The sequence below is a fragment of the Austrofundulus limnaeus genome, unplaced genomic scaffold, assembly GCF_001266775.1.
Source record: "Austrofundulus limnaeus strain Quisiro unplaced genomic scaffold, Austrofundulus_limnaeus-1.0 Scaffold208, whole genome shotgun sequence".
Taxonomy (NCBI): Eukaryota; Metazoa; Chordata; class Actinopteri; order Cyprinodontiformes; family Rivulidae; genus Austrofundulus; species Austrofundulus limnaeus.
Genome location: NW_013952610.1, coordinates 310606 through 312333, shown reverse-complemented (window position 1 = coordinate 312333; position 1728 = coordinate 310606). Strand labels below are relative to the sequence as shown.

The window sequence follows — 1728 nt, the reverse complement described above, 5'->3', positions numbered from 1 at the left end:
TGGATGGTGGAGGGATTGATGGATGGATGGTGGAGGGATTGATGGATGGATGGTGGAGGGATTGATGGATGGATGGTGGAGGGATTGATGGATGGATGGGTGATGGTTGGATGGTGGAGGGATTGATGAATTGATGGATGGATGGATGTCAATCATAAACCTATATTCTCAACAGGTCTATCCAAAGAAACACACTTGAAAGATAATCTAATCTGAATTTCAAGTTCATGTTAATCTATAAATTCAACTGTTCAATTGTCTTTAAAACTAATAATATAAAACATTTGATTTAAACCCTCCTATCATAACTATAACTGACAGCTTCAGGTGCATCACAGTAAATGTTGGACATTTACCTGTTTTCACCTTCCATTCTGCTGAACTCCTTTAGTATGGCCTCCTCTAGTGGCGAGTCTCTGCAACAGCGTTTTGACCGAGACTCAGAAACACTGGAGATGTGTCGCATTTCCTCCTTTTCCATAAAAAAACATGAACCATTTACAAAGCTCTGATTTGTATACATGTTACATTAATGCACTTTGATATTACTCATACCATACATATATATTTTCTTTATTTTTGATATAATACTGGACAAACATCAACAAAAAACACAAGATCTAAATCTGTATTCTCACGGTTTTCATTTGTGGTGTTTTATAATAAACTCACCTCCTCTGGTCGCTTCCCTGAAACAAGATAAGCAAACTTGTGTTAGATGATTTACCTGAACATCCACAGAATCAGGACTCATTTTAAATTAAGGCTCATCTACTGATTCAAAAATACATAATGAAATACAAACAGAAAATGGGAACAAAACACTTCTCTCCACCATTATTTACTTGGTATTTTTCAGTAATTAAGAATACAGTTTTTACTGTATTTTCATATTATATACTCACTTTTGTGCATGTTCTTCTCCATGTAGAGGGTGATGATAAACGGGTAAAGTTTCCTTTCCTTCGTGGTGTGTTTGTGTACTTTTCCCCAGGGGCTCTTGTCTGAGATTTATGTGGTTAACAGAAAATTTATCATCTGTAAGGGCAGCTACAAACATCTAAACCTGAACTGGAATATTTACTGACACGTCAAACAATTTTCTAATCAAAAAGTGCAGAAAATCATTATGTTTAGAATGAATGACAGACAAAACGAGGTCACAGATACAAGGAAACACGATGTGGCGGGCGGTGGAAAAGGGCTCCAGATGGTCCAGATTACCAAGAACTGTTCTGATGACGTCCTGAACACAAATAAGAGGTCAAGTTAAAATAAAACAAACATTAACACATTTAATTATGTTACTGACAGCATTAATATTTACCTCCAGTTCTTGATTGAAGCATTCTCCTTTAAAATCTTTATCTTCACTGATAAAATATATTTAGAACATTAAATTAGATTCTTGTCTTTATAAAAGTATTGGATCATTAATTCAGATTTTGGGGAGATGGAAACATTATTAGCTGATTTATTTGATTTGAGTTTATGTGTCGTAGACTGTATGTCTGTCTTACCTGTAGCTGGTTCCTCCTTTAATCTTGAACTTGTAGATTAAACTACCAGCCTTTAAAAAACGTGTTTCTGGGACAGGGAAGGAGAAAGGCTGCAGCGGCATGGCTGACCTAGAAGCATAGATGTAATTTTCAGTAAGTGTGTTCAATACTTTTTCCCTGTGCCATTCCACATTATTACAAATAACTTCATTTCTGGACATTTATGGTT

The 1728-nt window shown here is 35.6% G+C and overlaps 1 protein-coding gene across 5 annotated transcripts in view; it reads right to left on the bottom strand.

Annotated features, from left to right (window-relative positions):
• The window catches only part of majin (membrane anchored junction protein), a gene marked incomplete in the record, with an annotated part of 21536 nt that overhangs the window by 9639 nt on the left and 10169 nt on the right, over positions 1–1728 (bottom strand). For all 5 annotated transcript variants that reach the window (XM_014019037.1, XM_014019036.1, XM_014019034.1 and 2 more), the window contains 6 exon segments: positions 357–472; positions 673–689; positions 906–1004; positions 1171–1246; positions 1328–1373; positions 1521–1628. In XM_014019037.1, the coding sequence (XP_013874491.1) occupies positions 357–472; positions 673–689; positions 906–1004; positions 1171–1246; positions 1328–1373; positions 1521–1621 (455 nt within the window).